The sequence below is a fragment of the Zalophus californianus genome, chromosome 17, assembly GCF_009762305.2.
Source record: "Zalophus californianus isolate mZalCal1 chromosome 17, mZalCal1.pri.v2, whole genome shotgun sequence".
NCBI classification, from domain to species: domain Eukaryota; kingdom Metazoa; phylum Chordata; class Mammalia; order Carnivora; family Otariidae; genus Zalophus; species Zalophus californianus.
The window spans coordinates 47,353,143-47,373,408 of record NC_045611.1 but is presented as its reverse complement, the minus strand read 5'-3'; the positions used below and the strand labels follow the sequence as shown (position 1 = coordinate 47,373,408).

The 20,266-nt window shown below is 54.0% G+C and overlaps 1 protein-coding gene across 5 annotated transcripts in view; it reads right to left on the bottom strand.

The window, feature by feature from the left end:
• The window catches only part of SPTBN4 (spectrin beta, non-erythrocytic 4), a 72,447-nt gene that overhangs the window by 42,295 nt on the left and 9,886 nt on the right, over positions 1-20,266 (bottom strand). For all 5 annotated transcript variants that reach the window (XR_003524202.1, XM_027619090.1, XM_027619091.1 and 2 more), the window contains 12 exons: positions 13,883-14,034; positions 12,592-12,765; positions 10,830-10,921; positions 9,835-9,915; positions 8,590-8,705; positions 6,694-6,806; positions 6,410-6,597; positions 6,221-6,338; positions 5,789-5,947; positions 4,882-5,184; positions 4,473-4,623; positions 276-1,224 (listed from right to left, as the gene is read on the bottom strand). Coding sequence is in view for 4 of the 5 variants with exons in the window: in XM_027619090.1 (XP_027474891.1) it covers positions 276-1,224; positions 4,473-4,623; positions 4,882-5,184; positions 5,789-5,947; positions 6,221-6,338; positions 6,410-6,597; positions 6,694-6,806; positions 8,590-8,705; positions 9,835-9,915; positions 10,830-10,921; positions 12,592-12,765; positions 13,883-14,034 (2,596 nt within the window). In the remaining variant the exon portion in view is untranslated. The remainder of the gene's footprint in view (positions 1-275; positions 1,225-4,472; positions 4,624-4,881; positions 5,185-5,788; positions 5,948-6,220; positions 6,339-6,409; positions 6,598-6,693; positions 6,807-8,589; positions 8,706-9,834; positions 9,916-10,829; positions 10,922-12,591; positions 12,766-13,882; positions 14,035-20,266) is intronic.

The following is a 20,266-nucleotide window of genomic DNA, read 5'->3' as shown; positions in this document are numbered from 1 at the left end:
GGTGTCTCTGGAGAAGCTTACGTTAATTTCCCGCCAGGTGACTGCAAGCCTCAAGATAACAGCAAACGCTCCTGAAATGCTCCCTGTACCCAGGCATTTGCTAAGTGTTCTACAAGCTCTCCTCACGCGTCACCCGTGAGGTGGGAACTACTATCATTCCCATTCCCCTGGAATCCCGGTCCCCACGGAGCGAAAGTGGGAACTGTTGAACCAAGGCAGGCGAGACCGCGTGCGTGAGGAAGGGGCCCCCGGAAGTCCCACAAGGGCGCGCTCACCGGTGCTGCACCACCTCGACGTCGTCGAGCGAATCGGGCACGCGCATGGCCAGCAGCCACTGCTCCTTCTCCCCGATCCACAGCTCGCACGCGTGCACTTCGCCAAACATGCGGTAGACCGCCAGGGCGTCTCGCAGCCACTGGCGCCGCAGCGCTGCCACCTCGGTCACCTCGGCGAACAACTGCTCCGCCTCCACCACGCGCACCTGCAGGGCCACCACAAGCGGCCCGGCGCCGCTAGCGCCCCCCAGTGTCGCCAGCTGACGCCGCAGGCCGCCCACGGGCCCGCGATGCGCCTCCACCTCCCCGGTGAGCGCGCGGTGCTGGCGGGCCAGGCGGCGGCTGGACGCCTCGTCGTGGCCGAAGTCGCCCGCGGCTGCGAGGCGGTAGGCGTCGCGAAGCCAGTCCAGGAGCCCGTCGAGGTCCGCGCCGAACTGGTGCAGCGCCCGCGCCTCCTGCAGCCGCCGCTCGCGTCGCGCCGCCGCCTCTTCCAGCCGCTGCCAGCGCCGCCGGGCGCTCGCCGCGCGCTCCGCCAGGCCCGCCAGGTGCACCGTCTCGGCGCCCGGCCCCACGGCGCCGCCGGCCGCAGCCAGCTCCTCGCCGCGCCGCAGGGCCTGCTGCAGCAGCGCCCGCCGCCCGCCCAGCTCGCCCTGCAGGATCTTGTGCTGCGCCAGGAGGCGCGCAGTGCTGGACAGGTCGTGCGCGCCGCCCGCCGTGCCCCCCGCGCCCGCCGCGCCGCCGCCGCCGCCGCCGCCCGCCGCCTCGAGGAGGCGCTCCTTGTCGCGGGCCCAGCTCTCGGCCTCTTCCAGCTCCTGCAGCAGCGCCCACAGGCTCCGCGAGGCCTCCAGCTCCGCGCGCCGCCGCGCCGCCTGCTCCTGCAGCTCCGCCAGACAGCCGTGCACGTGGTTCACGCGGTTACAGATGACCTGCGGGTCGCAGGGCTGGTAGCCTGGGCCAGAAGAAGGGGAGGATCCCGGGTTGGGCACGGGCCATGGGGCGCCCGAGAGCGAGGTGCAGGCTACCCGCCCGGTCCTTGGTTCCAGGCTGCGCGTCCCCTCCGGGCAGCCTTCCCTGATACGCTGTCCGGAGCAGGCAACTTTCTCTGGCTCCCCCAGGCTTCTCTGCTTCCCCTATCCCAGCCCTGAGCCCTCAGCCTGTGCCCCACTCCCCCCATCCCGGCCCTGACCCCACTGGACTGGGAGCCCCATGAAGGCAGGGCCTGGGGCTGTCTCCGTCACACTGGGTCCCCACCATTGCCCAGCACTGGGTGGAGCCCAGAGCAGTACCTAATTAAAATGGTGACTTATTACTGATTGAATGATGGGTAGAAGCTGAGATTCAGAGAATCCTAGAATCTGTATGTTTTAGGGTAAATTGTGTTTCCTTCAGGACTGGACCAAATGAAACATCTCTATTCTTTTTATTTTTATTTTATTTTAAGTAATCTCTACACCCAACATGGGGCTCGAACTTAAGAGTTCGCAACTCTTGATCTCGAACCCAGAGATCAAGAGTTGCGAACTCTACCCTCTGAGCCAGCTAGGCAGCGGGAAATGTCTCTATTCTTAAGTGATTTTCTGGGTTCCCCCTCTCATCCTCTGTTGCCTTATCTCTTAACTCCAGGGATGACCTGAACTCCCTTTTTCTTCAAATAGTTCGTTCGCCTTCCTCCTAGGCCTCTGGTTTGTGACGAGAGAATTGTGAAATTAACTTAATGGCTCAGCATTTCTTTAATGGAATAGAATAGAACGAATAGAATAGAAAATATCAGGACACAACACATGGGGCAAGGGGAGGCATTGTTTCATAAAACCTTTGTGCCTGTGTGTGTGTGTGTGTGCATGCGTGCGTGTGAACTCTGGGTCAGGAGGTAAACGTATTTCTTACTGGGTCAAAACCCTGTGAGAGACGCTGCCCTAGATGGAATGAGCCATTTCTGGAATTCTGGACATTTGCTGAAATTGACCCAAATACCACGGCATCCAACTGAATAATCAACAGCAACAGGCATCCGTGTATCCAGACCTGACTCTGGCACAGTGTCGCTTCATCCTCACAACCACCCTGTGGGGCAGTATCGTTATTAGCCCCATCTTACAGATGAAGAAACTGAGGTTCGGGGAAGGAAGCCACTTGCCCAGGATCAGCTAAGAAGTGGCAGACCGGGAGGCCCAACCTCTGGACCACGTATCAGGCAGCGCAGCCTCCCGTCACCATGACAACACAGACCCCACACCAGCCTCTTTGCTGTTTGTGTGGTGCCCGCCGGCTGCCACCTGGCGCCAAGATCTCGCAAAGAGAAGACAGAGGGAGGCTCCTGGGGCAAACATCCATAAGGGGAAGGAGAGGGTCCCAACAGCGTCTCCTGGGGTGGGAATGTGGGCGAGAGGGGCTGAGCCAGGGCGGCCAGGTCCCGATGGGGCTTGGAAGAAGACTTCCCCATTGGCCCCAGCCCATGAGGGTGAGAACCGCCCCGCCGCACCATCCTGCAAGCCAGACAGGCCCTGCATTTTCTACTGATGTTTCAAGATTCCCAAGAGCTGAGGTTCCAGACACAGGAGTGAGAAAGGCCAGCCTGGAACCCTCTTAGCTCTACAGCTCTGGGCCTTCCTTTCCTTTCCTTTCCTTTTCTTTTGCAAGAAAGCAAAAAGCAGCCTTGGCAGCATCGGCGACTAGCATACCGTTTCTCAGGACACCAGCTTCAGACAAGGCCACTCTGCGACCACGAGGGAGTGGGATGGACACAAGGCCCTTCCATGATCGTGTCAGAGCGCACACAGAATAGAGGTCACTGTGCAAGCCACAGAAACTGCCAGCCATCCCCCTCACCCAGCTCAGGTGAATGACCACTGCCACTTCCGGTTCCTCCCACAGCCTGGATACAAATGATTAAGATGAGCGATCACCTAGTTACTCCTGCCTCCTGACAGTATGCAACCCGCAGCAACACACACTGCACAAATCATGCCCAAATCCCCTAATGCAAGCCTACATCCTATAACAAGCCCATCCTGACACCCTCCTACTGAGAGGCCCCAGGGTTCCCCAGGGTGTGTGCAACGAGCCGACAAACCCAACTGGGTTTGACCACAGGGGGATTCCTGCTGGTCTGTGACTGGAGGGAATTGGCATCAGTACAATGAGAACCTTATCAGAGCCAGTCTTGGTTTTGCCTATCAGCATCCACGCCCCTACTGCTGGTAATGGCTTCCCACCCTCCTCTTCTTTGGTTCATGTCTTTGGAAAGAGCTTGACCCTACACTTGGCCCTGGGGTGGCCATGTCACATAGATGTGGCCAGTTAGCTCACTGGAGAGCCGGGGGTTACAATGCTTGGCTGAGCAGAGGGGAGGGAACCCACAGTGGGCTAATGAAAGCTTTCCTTCAACCTTTTGTCAGAAATATTGGAGGAGAGGGGCTTGTCTCCTGCTGGGTCTAAGTGGCTAGGATGTAAACACAGGGCTGAATGATCCCAGATTTATACCGCAAGGGGAGGGACGGCCCAACAGTGACACAAACACAGAGACCACAGTCAGAGAAATGGAGTCTTAAAAGCATCATGGGACAATCCCTGGATCCAGCCGTGCCTGAAGCCAAACTTGCCCCTCTCTGGACATTTTAGTGACTCCCCTTTTCTCCTTAAGCTAACTGGTATTTCTTTCATTTGCTGCCGAACAGGCCCTGACTATATATTACCTTACACAGTCTTTTTATGGTATTCATTGACATTTGGCTGTGAAGGGCTTAGCATAAAACAAGTGCTCGATAGGGGCGCCTGGGTGGCTCAGTTGCTAAGCCCCTGCCTTCGGCTCAGGTCATGATCCCGGGGTCCTGGGATCGAGCCCCGCATCAGACTCCCTGCTCTGCGGGGAGCCTGCTTCTCCCTCTCCCACTCCCCCTGCTTGTGTTCCCTCTCTCGCTATGTCTATCTCTGTCAAACAAATAAATAAAAATCTTAAAAAAAAAAAAAAGTGCTCGATAAAAACGACTGCAGAATCTCAAAGCAGGAAGAAGTCATGTGGTCTAACCTCCACTCCAGGCAATAATTTCCCCCATGATATGCCCAGTGGAGTGTGATCCTATTTGGTGCTTGGATCCCTCCAAAGACAGGGAGCTCACTCCTTCCTACTGTCTCTTAGGAGTTTCTGTGAGCACCAGCCCTGACGGTCTCCACCCCAAACCCCAAACCCAAACTCACCCTGCAGCTGAGAGAAACGCAGGGCAGCAGCGTTGAGCGCCTCCACCCGCTCACTCTGGGCGGCGATGTCCCCTTCCAGCAGTCCATGCTTCTGCAGCAGGTCCTCGGCCTCCACCAGGTGCTGCCCGCACTCGCGGGACAGCAGCTGAGCCTACCAGAGGGGGCAGCACTGAGCACATGCTTGGCATTGGCCCTCAGGCCGGCCCCACCCGGCACTATCCTGGATTACTCTTCTGCTCCTCCAAGCCATCTCTTGACCTCTGATCTCTGTCTCAATCTCCTTGTCCCTGTCAACGTCTCTCTCTCCCTTCATCCTTCTCCAGCTCCCTGACAACCCTTTCAGTGTCGACAGCCCTCCCTGGCCCTCCCGGCCCACCGTGCCCACCCTTGGCCCTGGGGCTGGCCCCACCTGCATCTCCTCCATCCAGTCCACCATGTACACCATCTCCTGGAAGACCTTCTGCAGGGCCAGGTTCTGCTCGAGCCGTGTCCGCCGTGCCCCCACCAGCCCGGTCAGCAAGGCCCACTGGCGCAGGACGCTGTCACGCTGGGCCGCCACGCGCCGGGCATCGTGGTAACCTTCGGCCGCCAGTGCTTGGGCCAGCTCGGCCACGCCCTGCACCCGCTCCTCGTAGGCTGCAATGTCAGCCTCGATGGCCTCATGCTTCTTCATGGCGGCCTCCACTGCCGGCAGCTCATACCCGAAGTTGTCCTGGGGCAGGGCAGGGCAGGGCAGGGCAGGCCGCAGACACTCACCCATGTTGCCCCAGCTGTCCACTTGTCACCCTGCCCCTGCCCCCACCATCCCCACTTACCCTGGAGACCAGCCCCATCTTCCTCTGTTACCCTGGAGACCAGCCCCACACTTCTCCATCACATATCTAGCCTGAAGCTTGTCACTCAGGAAACAGTCCCCATCCTACCATTGCCCTAGAGACTGGGGACGAGGCCTACCCTACCGTTACTTAGGAGACTGATTCTATCCTCCCGAGTTACCCTGGACACGAGATACAACCTCCTCTGTCACTTAAGAGTCTAATTAAATACTCTCCCTATTTCTGAAGAGACTAATTCCGTCCTCTCTAGTTACCCTGGAGACCAACCTCACTCTCCTGTTACCTTGGAGATCAGGCCCACTCCCCTCCCCCACTGCTCACTTAGGAGACCAGTTCTCCCTTCCCACCGTCATTGGCCACCTGGGAGACTAATCCGACACTTCTCTGTTGCTTAGGAGATCGAGTCTCCCTCTCTGGTCCCAGGGCCAGCAGCCCCGCCCTCCCTCCATCTCCCCCAGAGCCAAGCTCTGAATGCGGTACCTGGGAGACCAGGCGCTGGTTCTCATTCAGCCAGCTCTCCCTCATGGCCACCTTATGGTCAAACCTCTGGGCCAGTAGTTCCAGCTTCTCTTGCCGGATCAGCTCAGCCCGCAGAGCAGCCTCCCGTTCGTGCTCTGCCTTCTCCAGCTGGCCCCAGGCCTAGGGAGACAGGAGGCGGCAGTCAGACCCCAACAACGCCCCACACTTTAATGGCCCTGGCTTCTCTGTCTGAGGTGACTCCTAGCATTTAGAGCACCTTTGTGTAAACTGGGAAAAAAAAAATTGCTCTTTCATGGCACCTCCCTGATGGAAAACCGTCAGGATGAATATCCAGTCCATGATGTCTACAATGTAGATGGCTCCCTTGAGCGGTGCACAACCTATACACCCGCACAGAGTAACCTTGCCTCTCCCCAACATTCTCAACCTCACCTTGTCGATATCCCAGATGCCACAGCCCTCCCGAGGCACAAAGAGGCGACGATTACAGGCACGCAGTTTGCTCTGGATGCTGAAGAGCAGCACCTCCAGGTTCCCCTTCTCCTGAAACCTGAAGGGGCTGGAGCTCAGGAACCCCGCCTCCACACTTCCCCTTGCCCCCCACCCCGAGCTGGGCCTCACTTGACTGGCTTCTCCAGGGTGCAATAGGCCGTGAAAGCCTGAAGCTGCTGCTGCACCCCACTCAAGGAGTTGGCAAACTTCTGGTTGCTGATGAGGCCCACGGTGCGGTGGATCCAGGCCAGCAGCTCGGCCGCCAGCTCCTCATAGCGCTCAATGATCTTCCCCACCTCCAACACCTGGTCCAGGACCTGAGCCGGCAAAGGAAGCTGGGGTCAGCCTCGTCCCAGATGTGCCTCCAGGTGGTTCCCAAGCTCCCACCCACCCCATCCCTCGGCTCCCCAAACCTTCCCGATCCTCTTCCCCTCCACAGCCAGAGCCTTCATCTTGGAGAAATAGTGGTAGAACGAAACCACATAGGTGATGATGGACTTCTCATCTGGAGCCTCCATGTTCACATCTGGGGGGAAAGGAGAGTGGGGGAGCACGACGGTGAGCATTCTGACAGGGATTGGGCAGAGGGAGAGAGAACCCACTCGTACTAGTTGTGTGACCTCAGGCAAGATAACTAACCTCTCTGTTCCTTAATTTTTGTATCTGCCAAATGGGGATCTGCCTCATGGGATTAAATACTACCTGACACATGCAAACCACCATGGAGAAACGACCATAATTATCTCACACCATTCTGCCTTCCACCTCAGGGCCTTTGCACGTGCTGTTTTCACTATGTAGGACAATGTTCCCTCTTATGTGGGCCTAACTCCCACACATCCTTCAGGGCTCAACTCAACTTACATTGCCTCAGATAAGCCTCCCTGTTCAGCCTGTTAGTCTTCCTCACGGCATCTTATCTTGCCTCCTGGAACTTACAATTTGCAATTAAATATTCATTTATGTGATCACGTCCTTAGCTTGAGTTTAAGCTCCATGAAGACGAAGGCTATGCCTGTCTTTTTTTTTTTTTAAGATGTATTTATTTATTTGAGAGAGAGAGAAAGAGCATGTGTGCAAGTGAATGTGAGTGGGGGGAGGGGCAGAGGGGCAGAGGGAGAGGGAAAGAGAATCCTCACGCAAACTCCCCGCTGATCGCAGAGCCCTAGGTGGGCCTTGGTCCCATGACCCTGAGATCATGACCTGAGCTGAAATCAAGAGTTGGATCCTCGACTGACTGAGCCACCCAGGCGCCCCTATGCCTGTCTTTTTTCACCACTGTCTCAGCATACAGTAGGAACTCAATAAATATTTATGAAGTACATAAATGATGTGAGGTTGGAGGCTGAGGACATGGACTTTGTAGGCAGCATGTGCTTAAATCCCTGTTCAACCACTTATTCACTGTATATCCTTAGGAAATAGACCTAACTTCTCTGAGCCTCAGTTTCCCCAGTGTAACAGGAAGGATAATCACAGTGCCTGCCACCTGGGAGCACTGTAAGTATTAGAAAAAATAGCCTGGCAGAAAGGAGAAACTCAACGAATTCCGATTGTTATTTTGATTTGCCCACTGAGTGCACAATATTATACTTGGCCTTTACGCTTCACCAGCTCATGAAACTGACAGCCACTAAACACCTACTATGTGCCAGGCACTGATCAAGAATACAGCTATCACGAGTCCCGTTTGCTGGTTTGCCGTGTGACGCTGGGCAAGTGACCCCACATCTCTCAGCCTTCGTTTCTATCACTTTAAAACACGATGGGTAAGTTCTATCCAACCAGGTCAGTGTGAGGATGAAGGGGAGAAGTTTCCATAAAATTCCCAGCCCTGTGCTGGGCACAGAGTAGATGACCAGAGGAAAGGAACAGCTGTTATTCCAGAGATTGGGGGATTGGTGTTGGCATGATCATGGATTAGGAGTGAGGCTGAAGTCAGGGCATGGGGATGGGGATCATGTTGGGGGTGGGCTTGGCTTTGGGGCTGAGACCGGAGTTAGGGAGGGAGAGGGAGCTGGGCTTGGGGGGAGCTGACTCAGGATGCAGTTGGGGAGGAGAGGGGGTTCAGCTGGAGACAGGAAGGGGGATGAGGCTGCGGTTGGAGATGGAGATGCCAAAGGAAGGGACAGGAAGACAGGGAGGAGGAGGGATTGGAGATGAGGAAGGGGAGGGGCTGGGAGGGAGCTGGGACTTGGAAGGCCTTGGGTTTGGGATGGTGTTGCAGCAGGATGGAGTGGAGTTTGGGGTGGCATCGGGGTCGGAAGTCCCCCCAAGAGGAAGTCCGGCAGGGGCTGTGCAGGGCTCACCCTCAGGGTCCAGCAGACGCGTCAGCCCCAGGTGCTGCTCAGCCGTGCGGAAGGCTCTCTGCAGGTTGTAGTTGGCATTGGACTTGGTGAGTTTGCTGAAGTCCACGAGATCGGGCCTGGGCAGGGGCACAGAGCGGGCAGGCAGCAGGCAGGCTCCCGGGCCAGTGTGCAAGGGGGCAGAAAGACGTCCTTGTCGGAGCCCCACCCACGGCGAGGGGCAGGAGGGGCGCCACCGGGCCCAGGGAGAGCTGTGTGTGCTGGTACGTGTCCATGCATTTATCTGTGGCTGTGAGAATGGCGTGAGGGCATGTGTGCGACTGAATTCACTAGGCATACGTGTCTACTTGGGTGTGTTTCTAAACAGTATCACACAGCCAGCCCACCGGGCCCACACCCCCGCTTGGCTACTTCCTGGCTGTCTCGCTATTTTGTCTCTGTGCCTCGGTTTTCTCCTCTGTAAAATGGGGATAATACTAGCATCCGCCTCGCGGGCTCACTGAATATTAAGTGACTTATTGGAAAGCACTGAGAACAATGCTGTGTATACGGGAAGCACTCAGTAAATGTTGCCATTGGGTAGAGCTGGTGGGTTTCTAGCTGTGGGGGTGGGGCTGGGTCTCCCCATGTGTATGAGTGTGTATGTGTGACAGGCAAGGCTTGTGAGTGAACACGTGTCTACAGCAGAAGAGGCTGGGTTCCGCTCCCACCACACCAGAGCAAGTCCTTCCCAGGCTCCGGGCCTCAATTTCCCTAATCTACCATGTGTACAAACATGATGTGCATGGACTTTGTCTGGATGCCCACCCCTCAGCCAATTCAGTGCCAGGCGCAGGGGTGTGAAAGGTGAGTGTGCAGGGAGGCAGAAGGGGGGCTCTGGGGCTCGCCTAGAGGAAGGACTTGCTAATGAGGGGGAGGCGGCCGTGCACACACCACAGAGGACAGTCCATGGGGAAGTGAGCTCTCCACCCTGGGGGCAATGAAGCAGCAAACACAGGCTGTGTATGCGCATGAGCGTGAGTGTGTATACACATCCATGTCAGGGCACGTGTGTACAGAGTACGTGGCCTGGACAGGGTTCCGTCGGGGTGTGTGCCTTGTGTAAGTGTGAAGGGCTTGCGTGTGAAGGGATGGGTCCTCAAGTCTACATGTGCCATCTACATGCACACGTGTGCAGGCGGGTACCCACGGGACGCAAGGTAGGGGGTGGGGCGGGGTGGGGCCAGGCTGCCCCAGGCCGGGTGGTACCTGTGCCGGTGAATGAGCGCATTGAAGGCCAAGCCATCCCGCCAGCTGGTGGTGAAATTCTGGATGTTTACCTCAGGGTAACTGGCGGCATGGAACGGAGAGACAGAGGCAGAGATGGAGACAGTCGGGAGGGAGGGAGAGAGAGATCGACAGAGATGGTTGGATGGGTGGGTGGACAGATATTAGATAGATCAATTGAGGCAGGGAGATGGAAAGAGAGAGAGATGGAGAGAAAACAAGATACAGAGATGGGGAAAGAAAGGAGGGAGGGGAGGAGACAGGAGGGGAGAGAGAAGAGGGAGGGAGAGATAGAAAACAAGGAAAAGCAGACATGGAGGTAAACCCAAGACACCAGGAAAGACAGCAGTGGAAGACAGGCAGCCAGTCCCAGAAGGCTGAGCGTCAGAGAAAGCCCAGTCTCCATCCATGCCTCCCCTGCCTCCCAGGGGCAGCTCTCCAGAGGGCACCGGAGGTCCAGGCCACGCCCCTCCCGCAGGGCAGAGCCCTGGGGGTCCTGAGGACTTCCCAGCAGAGCCTGCACAGCTCCGTTCTCAGCCCCACTGAAGGTACCCAGAAGCCTGAACTTCTCCTCGGGACCACCCGAGCCCCAGGGTGGGCCCTCTTAGGCTGAGGGGTGGCTGCTTTCAGGGTGGCAGGGTGGCCACAGCTCAGGAATAGGACTGGGATGTCCACACAGGTGCATGTGAGGCCTCTCGAGGTGCAGGGACAGAGGGGACTGTCCACTACTCTCCAACACTGCTCTCTGATGAGCCCGAGTTCTGAATTTGAACCCGGCCTTCCAGATCGTTACACGGGTTTATTTGTCAAGGTCAGAAGAGTGGACGTACTTTATTTATCAGTTCATTAACTTCAGATGTAACTTTGGACACTGAGGACTTGGGCTGCCCCTTGCACTCCTGTCCCAGAAGGAACCCTCCAGATTAGGTTAGGGCCCCGCTGGCCGGGTGGGGGCGCCAGGTAGGGGGTGTGCTTACCCAGCTGTCTTCATCTGACACCACAAAAGCAGTGCGTCCTTGGCTGAGCGGGTCTCTCTGTTGTCCTCAGTCTCGATTTTGATTACTTGAATCTGTGAGGATACCAAACATGGCTGCTGGGACCCGGAAGGCTTGAGCCTGGGAGATACCGGCGTCCCCCATGGCCAGGGAGGGTGGTAGGTGACAGAAGAGATGGGAGAGGCAGCTTCAGGCTGGGGCTGGGGGTTCAGGAGCGTGAGAGTGGGATCTGGAGTGGGCCGGGACATCTACAATTGGGGGAGGCGGTTGTGGACTAGGGTCTCAGTTTCCAGGGAAGCCTCCATACTTGGGAGTCTGGCCCACTTCCCTGATCCAAGCCACCATCATTTCTGGCCTGGGCTAGCTCAGTCACGTGCATGCTGGTCTCCCTGCTCCTGCCCCCCTAGTCTGTTCTCACAGCAGAGAGGGACCCTGTGAGCACCCGGATCAGATCGCATGCCTCCCTCCCATCCCTGAGACCCTCAGTGGGTCCATCTCTCAGGGCAAAAGTAAACTTCCCCTTGTTATGTCTCTGACCTCATCTTCAACAGCCTACTCTGCTCCACAGAGACCTGCTGTCCTCTTCATTAAATCACCAGTGTGCTCCCACCTCAGGGCCTTTGCACTGCCTGTTCCTTCCCTCAGGGGCCCACATGGCTCCACCCCAACTTGAAGTCTTGATTCATTTGTCACCTCTCAGTGAGGCCTTCAACAACCCACTTGATTTTTTTTTTTTTTTTTTAAGATTTTAGCCCAATGTGGGGCTCGATTCCAGGACCCTGGGATCATGACCAGAGCCGAAGGCAGATGCTTAACCAACTGAGCCAACCAGGCGTCCCTATGTCTACCCTCTTGATAAAACTCTCTAATTTCTCCCCATCTCAAACAGAATAAAATCAAAACCGCTAATTGCAGATCACCTAGGCCCTGTCAACCCTTCTGACCTCATCTCCTCCCTGCTTCCCCCTTGCCTCCCATTCTCCAGCCACACTGGCCTTTCTATACCTTCGACATTCCAGCTCCTTCCCACCTTAGTCAGGGCCTTTGGAGATGCTGTGTCTCTGGCCTGGAATGCTTTCTCCCTTCATCTTCATGTCATGCAGCCATCAGCTTCTCAGAGGGCCCTTCTCTGACCACCGAGTCTAAAATCTCAACACTATCAACCTGATATTTTGTATTTTTTACTGTTTTATCATAATCTATTCTCTTCTGCATAGCTCTTACCTAGAGCCGATCCTTTTCTCGTCCATCTCCTGTCTATGTATTTAAGGGTTTGTTTACTGTCTGTCTCCCCCACCACAATGTAAGCTCCATAGAGGCAGAAAATTTGTCGATTTTGTTTCTGAACTGGAGCAAAAATGCCTGGATTTGAATTCCAGCTCCACTCCCCAGCTGTGTGACCTTGAACATATTACTTTGCCTCTCTGGGCTTCACTTTCCTTATGGTAAAATGTAATGAATGGTATCAAATTTATGGGGTTGTTGGGCTATTAAATGCCAAATGCTTAGAACAGTGCCTAGAACAGAGTAAAAAATATGTAAATGATCATAGTGATGGTGGTGATGATGATGATGATTTTTATCTTAATTTTTACCCCCACCACCAGGATTAGGTTTCCTGGATCCTATTGGGGAAATGTTTGGAATGAATGAATGAATGAATAAGTCGGGGAGTGAGCGGGGGATGCCCTCCTAAGGCCGCACGTTGGGGGGGTGGGCCGGGCAGGGGTCACTTGGGGATCACCTGGAAGCGCAGGATGATGGTCCACACTAGCCCCAAAGTCAGCCGGTGGTTCCCGTCCACAATGTCATGCGAGCCCACGTTTTCCAGGTGCACGCGCTGCTCCTTCAGGAACTGCAGCGCCTTGTCCACGTTTTCCAGCGAGTGGATCCTCATGCGACCGCGCGTGGGCTTTGGCTAGGGTGGCAGGGGCGTTGGGGGGGTGGCCTGGCCGAGAACACTGTGCCCTCGGCCTCACCCCTTCCAAAGAAGACCGGCCCCCATAGCCACGCCCCCTGGATGTCCAAGCCCAGGCCACGCCCCTTCGGTCTTTTCAAAGACCAAGGACCCAATCCCTCTTTTTTTTTTTTTCCCCCCAGGCGCCCAGGACCCATTCCTTTAAAAGAAGCCCTGCCCTTTCCCGTAACGAGACCCTTTTAAGAGCCCGTTCCCTTCTTGGCTTATTCTAGTTCCCGTCTCCAACCCATTTTACTGAAGCTCCGCCTCCAACCTGACAGCCACACCTCTTATCTAGAAGCCTCAGCTACCTCGCCAATAACCCTACTCCTCCCGCCCCTTCCCCTGGATGTCTGCTCCAGGCCACCTTGGTCTGGCCACTAGATCCATGGCCACACCCCTCCCTGCCTCCCTTTCAGGCCCTTGCGGAGAGCCACGCCCATTCCCCCAGGTCTCCCCGCGTTTATAGCACTAGTTTGTTTCCATGCTATAGCCATGCCACCCACGATTTCTGAGCTCCTTTAATAAATCTCTAACTCCCATCAGAATCCCACCTTTTGCCATGAAGCCTCATCCAAGCCCAGAAATACAACTGCAACCCATACCACAAGCCAAACTCACACCAGCGTTCTGTCTGGTGCCCCAGAGTTCCATGACCTACACCTCCCCTTCCGATGACAAACGCACCCTCACCCATCGACCCCCTGCAACAGCATCCTGTCCCTATTTTATAGCCCTCCGCCTTGCTACCGCACTACCCAGGCCAGCCCCCTCCAATAAAGCCCCTTCCTTCTCCAATAGCCCCACCCCCTCCAACAGAGCTCCTCCCCACCCCAAGCCCAGAGTCCGCGGGAACCGCGGCCCTCACCGTCCACAGAACCCGGCTTCCGTTCCCAGCCACGCCCCCAGGCTCACCCAAGCCCCACCTCTGTGCCATAGCCCCACCCACCTGAATAAAGGCCCGCTAACTCGCCGGGCCCTTCTAGGACGTTCCACACACCCATAAGCGGGACCCTATGATAACCCAGCCCGGGATCCCAGGGCCGCCGCCTTCCCCCAGGCCCTCAGGTCCCCTCACCAGCTGCTCCCCGGACAGCACTTCCAGGAGCCGTGTGAGCACAAAGCCGTCGCGGAGGTCGGCGTAGAGGTCCGCGATATGACAGCCGACGCGGGCGAGGTGCGAGTTCACCCACTTGGTGAAGGTCTTCTTCTGCACGGCCTCGCGCTCATCTGAAAGACAGGCTCTGACGATACCCCGCATCCCCAATACCTCCGGAGCCCTTGCATTTTCTCCCCAGCCCTCCACTCCTGGCCCAGATCCTGTTTCCGCCCAGCTCTGCAACAGTCAGGGCTTTGCACAGACCCTTCCCTGCCCCGCTGGAGACAGGTCCTTTAAAGCTTTCCTGAGATATCACTTCCCACAAGAAGCCTTCCCCGAGTCTCATCCCAGTTGGCCTTGTTCATCCTATCAATATTTGAGCACCTATTGTGTGCCCCGCACTGTTTTAAGCACTTAGGACAGACAGAGGCCTTCCCTCCCAGAGCTCAGTTTAGTGGGGGCACAGAAAATACACTAGGGAGCTTTGGAAGGTTAAGGAGGGGGTGGGGCAGAATGAGAGTCGTGTTTCAGGACCACCTCTGGCTGCCGTGGAGAGTGGGGAGGGTAGGTCAGAGAAGGCAAGAATGGCAGCTCAGGGCGGAGACTGGGGAAGCGACTCTGGAGAGAGATGACAAGCGGACCAGGACAGAAGGTGGGAATGGGAGAAGGGGACATACTGGAGAGTTAGTCACAGGTGAAAAAAATACAACTTGGCACTGGCGAGGTGTGGGGGATGAAGAGGAAGGGATATGCTAGGAGGAATGCCCGCTGAGGGCAGGAACCATGTCACACACACACCAGAACCCCTCCACCCCCACCCTGTGGTAGTTGGACTGCCAGCTGGATCCCGAGTTTCCCACGTCCCTGGGGCCCAGAGTAGGCACGTGACTGCCAACAGGTGGGGGCGGAAGATTGTGTGCAACTGCTCAACGGCTGTCTCACTGACAAAGACATTGCTTGGGAACCTCTCCTACTAGCTTTTCTTTCTTTTTTTTTTTTTAAATAGGCTTGGTGAAGGGGTGCCTGGTTGGCTCAGTTGGTTAAGCAGGCTCTGCGACCAAAGCCCAAAGAGGGGCTTGAACTCACCACCCTGAGGTCAAGACCTGAGCTGAGATCAAGGTGGGATGCTTAACCAACTGAGCCACCCAGGCGCCCGTCCTTTTTTTTTTTTTTAAATAACAGCTTTAGTATGAGCTATAATTCACATACTATAAAATTCACCCTTTTAAAGTGTAAATTCAGTGATTTTTGGTATTTTCCCAAGGGTGGTGCAACCCGCATCACCATCTAATATCAGAACATTTTCATCCCTCCAAGAAAAAACCCTGTGCCCATGAGCAGTCACTCCCCATTCCCCCTTCTCCCAGCCCTAGGAAACTATTAATCTATTTTCTGTCTCTATGGATTTACCTATTCTGGATATTTCATATCAGTGGAACGATACAATAGATGACCTTTCGGTGTCTGGCTTCTGTCGTTTAGCATGATGTTTTCAAGTTTCATCCATGTTGTGGCATGTGTCAGTACTTTCTTTCTTTTTTATGGCTAAATAATATCCATTCTGTGGATATCCTGCATTTTACTCATCTATTCACCAGCGAATGGACATTGGGATTGTTTCCACTTTGTGGCTATTATGAATAATGCAGCTATGAACATTCGGGTACATACGTCTTTGTGTGGACACACGTTTTCAGCTATCTTGAGTATATACCTGGGAGTGAAATGGTTGGGTTCTATGTTAACTCTACGACTAAACTTTTTAAAAAATATTTATTTATGGGGGTGCCTGGGTGGCTCAGTTGGTTAAGCGACTGCCTTCGGCTCGGGTCGTGATCCTGGAGTCCCGGGATCGAGTCCCACATCAGGCTCCCTGCTCAGCAGGGAGTCTGCTTCTCCCTCTGACCCTCTTCCCTCTCGTGCTCTCTGTCTCTCATTCTCTCTCTCTCTCAAATAAATAAATAAAATCTTAAAAAAATTTATTTATGAAAGAGAGAGAGAGAGAGAGCAAGCTTGCACACAAGCAGGGGGAGGGGCAGAGGGAGAAGGAGAGAGAATCCCAAGTAGCCTTCCGGCTCAGTGCAGAGCCCCAAGTGGGGCTCGATCTCACGGCCCTGAGATGGTGACCTGAGCCGAAATCGAGAGTCAGACACTCAACCGACTGAGCCACCCAGGCGCCCCTCCGATTAACCTTTTGAGAAACTGCCAGACTGTTTCCCAAAGTGGCCGCACCATTTTCCATTCCCACCAGTGCTGTACAAGGGTCCCGGGGTCCCCACATTCTTACCACTCCTTGCTATTCCCCATCTGATCACAGCAATCCTAGTGGTATGAAGTGGTCTCCCAATGTGGTTCTGATTTGCGTTTCCCTGGTGACTAATGATGGTGAGCATCTTCCTATGTTTATTGGCCATTGGTGTATTTTCCTTGGAGAGATGTCTATGCAAATCCCTTGTCCTTTTTTAAATCGGGTGAGTCTTTTTTTTTTTTTTTTTAAGGTTCTATTTATTTATTTGAGAAAGAGAGAGAACACAAGCCAGGGAGGAACAGAGGGAGAGGGCCAAGCAGACTCCCTTCTGAGTGTGGAACCAGACTTGGCGCTCGATCACATGACCCCGAGATCATGACCTGAACTGAGATCAAGAGTCAAACGCTTGCACAAACAATGAATCATGGAACACTACATCCAAAACTAATGATGTATGGTGATTAACATAACAATAAAAAATTTTTTAAAAAAAGAGTCAAACGCTTGACTGAGCCACCCAGGTGCCCCATAATATTATTTTTGTTATTAAGTAAACTCTACCCTCAACGTGGGGCTCAAACTCATGACCCCAAGATCAAGAGTCTCATGCTGCACCAACTGAGCCAGCCAGGCGCCCCTCTTTTTTTTTTTTTTTAAAGATTTTATTGATTTGACAGAGAGAGACACAGCGAGAGAGGGAACACAAGCAGGGGGAGTGGGAGAGGGAGAAGCAGGCTTCCCGCGGAGCCCGACGCAGGGCTCGATCCCAGGACCCTGGGACAGTGACCTGAGCCGAAGGCAGACGCCCGACGACTGAGCCACCCAGGCGCCCCCGCCCCTCTTTTGTAATATTAAATATTGCACTTGATTCTGGCAGTGAAAATATATATACATTGCTAGAAAATATCCACTGACCTGTATTTTTTTTTACTTTAAACAAGATCTTGAATGTTTACTTCTAATTTGAAAGTGAATATGCAGAAATTAATAGTAAATCCACATGAAATACCTTGTTTGTTTAAATGTGCATTTTGGGGGTACCTGGTAGCTCAGTCGGTTAAGCGTCTGCCTTCAGCTCGGGTCATGATCCCAGGGTCCTGAGATCGAGCCCCGCATCGGGCTCCCTGCTCAGCAGGGAAACTGCTTCTCCCTCTCCCTCTGCCCCTCCCCCCTACTTGTGCGCACGCTCAAATAAATAAATAAAATCTTTTTTAAAAATGTGCGTTTTGTGCTGTGTGGAGAGGGATGAGGCCCTGTGTGAACGCCTGATTATCAATCACACACCAGGAAGTGGTAACGGAATAGACATTGAATTGAGTATTTGGTTATTTTGCCTTCCAATAGCGGGTTCCCGAGCCAAACACCAGATTTTGGCCAACGCTGAAGCCAAAGTGGGACTTCTGTGCATTCCCAGTGTGGTGCCAGAATGAGGACAATTGCATTCGGTCCTGCCTCTATTGATAACATGCTGTTTGACTTCAAGCAGACATTTCTCCCCTTTGGGCCTCCATTTTCCCGTTTGCAAAATGAGGGGTTTGGACTAAATCAATGGATTCTGATCAATGGAACTCATGCTTGGAAGACAGGGATCCATGAGAATATATTTTTATTTCATAATTTCATTTTGATGATACCCAAAGAAAATGAGTAGAAACACCTCCAGGGCCATCCAGTTGGTGACTTCATAAAGCACGATGCCGTGAGATTTTGGTTTTTGTGACTACAATCTTGTTAGCATGGAATTGGGGCCCAGAACTGAAATGCTCACAGGGGCCAGGCAGGCTCCGAAACTGAGAAAACGAGGCCCTAGAACAGGGGCAGCGGCCACACAGCCCCTGTGACCAGAGCCTCCTTGGAACGGAGCCCCAATGTTGTCATATCATTTGATATTCCACAAGGAGCCCCAAATCTGGATTGTTCTTTAAAAGATTTTATTTATTTATTTGACAGAGAGACAGATAGCAAGAGAGGAAACACAAGCAGGGGGAGTGGGAGAGGGAGAAGCAGGCTTCCTGCCAAGCAGGGAACCCAGTGTCAGGCTCGATCCCAGGACTCTGGGATCATGATCTGAGCTGAAGGCAGACGCTTAACGACTGAGCTACCCAGGCGCCCCCTAAATCTGGATTTTTAAAGACAAAAATCTCCCTATTTTTAGGGCGCCTGGGTGGCTCAGTTGGTTCAGCGACTGCCTTCGGCTCAGGTCATGATCCTGGAGTCCCAGGATCGAGTCCCATGTCGGGCTCCCTGCTCAGCGGGGAGTCTGCTTCTCCCTCTGACCCTCTTCCCTCTTGTGCTCTCTGTCTCTCATTCTCTCTCTCTCAAATAAATAAAATCTTTAAAAAAAAAAAAGAAACAAACAAACAAAACACAGTGGGGGTGTGGCACCTGGCCGGCTCAGTCACTTAAGCTTCGCACTCGGTTTCGGCTCAGGTCCTGATCTCAGGAATTGTGAGATCAGCCCTATCCTGGGCTCCATGCTCAGCAGGGAGTCGGCTTGAGATTCTCTCCCTGCCCCTCCCCCACTCGAGGGCAATGGGCACTCTCTCTCAGATGAATAAATAAATCTTTTTCTTTTATTAAGATTTTATTTATTTATTTATTTATTTATTTATTTGACAGAGAGAGCACAAGCAGGGGGAGCAGCAGAGGCAGACAGAGAAGCAGGCTCCCGGCTGAGCACGGAGCCCGATGCGGGGCTCGATTCCAGGACCCTGGGATCATGACCTGAGCCGAAGGCAGACGCTTCATAGACTGAGCCACCCAGGTGCCCCTAAATAAAGAAATCTTAAAAAACAAAACAAAACAAAACAAAAACCACAGTGGAGGTGAAACCAGATAGGTCCCAGAGTGCCACTTCTGACCTCAGATGACACTGAATGTTTACTGTGCTGGTGAGCATGTTTGGCTACCAGTAGGGTACCTTCCGTTTGCCCCTGGGGTGTCGCCCCTACTGTTCTGCACGTGCTCTGGGCCCAGGGAGACTGCTCGTGTGGACTGTATGAATGGGCTCCACAAGCCCCAAAGGCCTCAGACTTTCGGTTGGGTTTGGCTAGCAGGTTAGAGGAGAAAGGAGGGGGTGCTGGGTGGCTCAGTTGGTTGAGCGTCTGACTTTTTTTTTTAAGATTTTATTTATTTATTTATTTATTTATTTTAAAGATTTTATTTATTTGAGAGAGAGAATGAGAGAGAGAGAGCATGAGGGGGGGAGGGTCAGAGGGAGAAGCAGACTCCCTGCTGAGCAGGGAGCCCGATGTGGGACTCGATCCCGGGACTCCGGGATCATGACCTGAGCCGAAGGCAGTCGCTTAACCAACTGAGCCACCCAGGCGCCCTGAGCATCTGACTCTTGATTTCCACTCAGGTCATGATCTCAGGGTCCTGAGATCGAGCCCCGAGCCCCGCATTGGGCTCCGGGCTCAACTGAGAGTCGGCTTGAGATTCTCTCTCCCTCTCCCTCTGCTCCTCCCTCTGCACGCTCTCTCTCTTTCTCAAATAAATAAATTAAATTTAAAAAACAAAAAAGAGAAAGGAAGGGCTGAGAGATTTATTCCCTCCCTGCCTGAACTGAAAGCTTTCATCAGCACCTGGTTCCTCCCTCTACACCCCCAACTTGGGAGGCCTCTGCCCCCTCACCACTCCCTGCCCTGCCCCAGTCCCTGGGGTGTCCACTGGCCTTGTAAGTTCCCATAATTCTGGCCACACCTCTGTAATTAGTCCCTTCATTAAGCTCTCCTCAATTTTACTCCCTTGAGGGGAGCCATCTGCTTCCTGCCGTGACTCTAGCTGGCACCCATACCTTTGGGTTGTCAAGACTCCAACCCAAATGACAACTGTCCTACCTCTGCCATTGTGCTCATAGTAAGTTGTCATTTTTTATGTGACTTTTTATTTTTTTTAATTTTTTTCTTTTTTTAATGATATTTTGATTTTTTTTATATTTTATTTATTTGAGAGAGAGAGTGAGAGAGAGAGCATGAGAGGAGAGAGGGTCAGAGGGAGAAGCAGACTCCCCGCCGAGCAGGGAGCCCGACATGGGACTCGATCCCAGGACTCCAGGATCATGACCTGAGCCGAAGGCAGTCGCTTAACCAACTGAGCCACCCAGGCGCCCTAAG